The 2500-nt window shown below is 37.0% G+C and overlaps 1 protein-coding gene across 1 annotated transcript in view; it reads right to left on the reverse strand.

The window, feature by feature from the left end:
- The window catches only part of LOC127840562 (Na(+)/citrate cotransporter-like), a 51000-nt gene that overhangs the window by 18272 nt on the left and 30228 nt on the right, over positions 1-2500 (reverse strand). The window contains exons 4-5 of the mRNA XM_052368973.1: positions 417-553; positions 1-138 (exon numbers count right to left, since the gene is read on the reverse strand). The exon at positions 1-138 is cut by the window's left edge and continues 1 nt beyond it. Coding sequence (XP_052224933.1) covers positions 1-138; positions 417-553 — 275 coding nt within the window. The remainder of the gene's footprint in view (positions 139-416; positions 554-2500) is intronic.

Raw genomic sequence — 2500 nt, forward strand, 5'->3', positions numbered from 1 at the left:
GAATATTGTCGAAGTCTGGACCATCCTTTTGAGATTCGTGCTGCGCGTTTCCGTATTCAACAGCTACTTCTTTGTCTCTAACATTACTTTCATCTTTCCCCTGAATCTCGTCCAGTTTTAGTCCGTCACTTTTATGCACTGCAAATGTAAATGCTTATACTTACCATATACAAATAAAAAGTGAATACAAATGTGATTTCCAAAGCAACAGCATCACTTAATTGTCAAACAGTTCTGTTTGTTAACTGTTAACAACATTTAACGAACTCAAACTAACGTAGACGTAGTAAAAATCCAATTATCATTGCAATTCGTGTACCCCTTAGAGTTACAAATGGCATTTTCATTTCAGTTCGTGCACCCTTAGTACCCATAGTTGTTGTACCCATCGTTATTACAAATGTAATTGTTCTTACAGTTCTTGTACATATCTTCCGTTTCCTTGAGCTGTAGCAGGATGGCGTTGGCGATGGGAGCCATCATGGCGGTTGTAGCTGTGTTGCTGATCCACATAGACAGAAACCACGTGGGGAGCATCAGTCCAGCCATGATCCTGCAATAGTGCAATTATAACATCCACATGGAAAGTAACCACATGGGGAGCAGCAGTCCATCAAAAATCCTGAACGAGATTTGTTAAATCATCCACTTGTATATAAACCACGTGGTGAGCATCAGTTCAACCATAATCCCGACGCACTGCAGTTCAAGAATAAATATGGACAGGAACCAAGCGGATGTACCCGTCCAATAATGATCCAGAAAGAGTGGTGTTTATAATACATATGGGCATGAACTACGTGTCTTAAATGCAATAGTAGATTCAAACCATGTTATTTCTGGGGTAATTGGCTTTCATTATCACTGGAGTATCCGGAAAAAACACATATGCTTATGTGAACATTCAATGACCTTTAAATGTATGGCATAAAGTTGCTTGTAAACCTTTAATACACATATCCATGTGTCGAACATAACTTTTGTACACATTCATTTTTATAGACAACGTCCTATATTACGTCTTATGCCTGTGTGTACCAATTAATTTTGTAAGGCAAAGTTCTATATTATGTCCGAAACTTTGTCGAAACAATAAATAAATAGTGCAACCACTGCTTGGGCATACAGCCGCCTTGGGGCGACAACGTTTCATTCTACATCAAATGCTCATATAAACACATTTAATTATAGCATCAACGTCTTATACTGCTCTCCATACTTATACATACAGATTTTATTTCAACATCAACGTCTTATACTGCTCTCCATGTTTTTTTTATACAAAATAAATTTGAGCGACAACGTCCCACACAATGCCCCATTCTAATTCCACAATGCCATTTAAAATGCACTATTCAACAACCCATGCTAATATATGCAAATGCACTGTGGCGACAACGCCTTATGAATACACAATTACTTTTAGCTTAGATATACAAACGGCTTGGTTCAATAGTAAGCACTATGCATATCTATACGAATGTAATTTCAGCGCCCTGTAATTACACCATATTTCTGTACATACACGCGCGCTTTCGGTTACAACGTCTAAATTACGATTCATTCGCATGTATACATATGTCCTAGTCTTATTTATATACAGAATTTAGAGATACTTTTTATATGGGCTAAATTCTTTGGAACATTACCAATATAAAAAGCAGCTTAATATTTGAGAGCGTCAACAAGTTGGACTAACATATGTCTTTATATCGACAACTGTCTTTAGTATATCATGCTAATAAATGCAAACGTCCAACAGTTCGCCCAATCCTAATGTACACACATATGCTAAAAAAACTACCCTGAGTGCCCTAGGTTATACTAGCGACCAATCAAGCTTTATTTTGTATATGGAGCAAGGCCGAACGCTTACATGTAAATCGATATGCAGTTTGGGGCTGACTTGCTGTTCACAATTATTCCTCGCCCAATATTACGTGATATACATACTATACGAATTCACTTTAAGCGACAGCTTTCTAGGTTTAGCTACTGAATACACTTGTACTTTAAGCGACAAATTCTATATCACGCCCCATGCTAATTTATAAAGAGGTCCTTTTAGCGGTACTGGACTGTATTATGTCTCATTTTAATTTATACGCAAGTATTTAAGTGGCAACGACCTTTATTACATCTCGTGCTCATATATATAAATATACACGTTCGTGTGTATTTACAAATGCACTTTTAGTAACACCGTCATATATTACGCGCAAAGTTCTTACATTCTAATGTACTAACCAGCTAATACCTAAAAAAAAAATGCGTGTCGAGCTACAGCGTGTAACATAACGACCCATACTACAGTTTAGTCAAACGTACGTTCATCGACACCTTCCCATATTGCGATCAATTCTAGTGCAAATGCAATCGGACATTCAGCGACATCATAGTTTACGCCAATAGCAAATATATAACATTTCATATATTATGCCCCATGTTTGTACTTGCAAATACACTTTCATCTAATAATTCTAAAGCACTCCTTCCAAAC

Source organism: Dreissena polymorpha, chromosome 8 (assembly GCF_020536995.1).
Source record: "Dreissena polymorpha isolate Duluth1 chromosome 8, UMN_Dpol_1.0, whole genome shotgun sequence".
Classification (NCBI taxonomy): Eukaryota; Metazoa; Mollusca; class Bivalvia; order Myida; family Dreissenidae; genus Dreissena; species Dreissena polymorpha.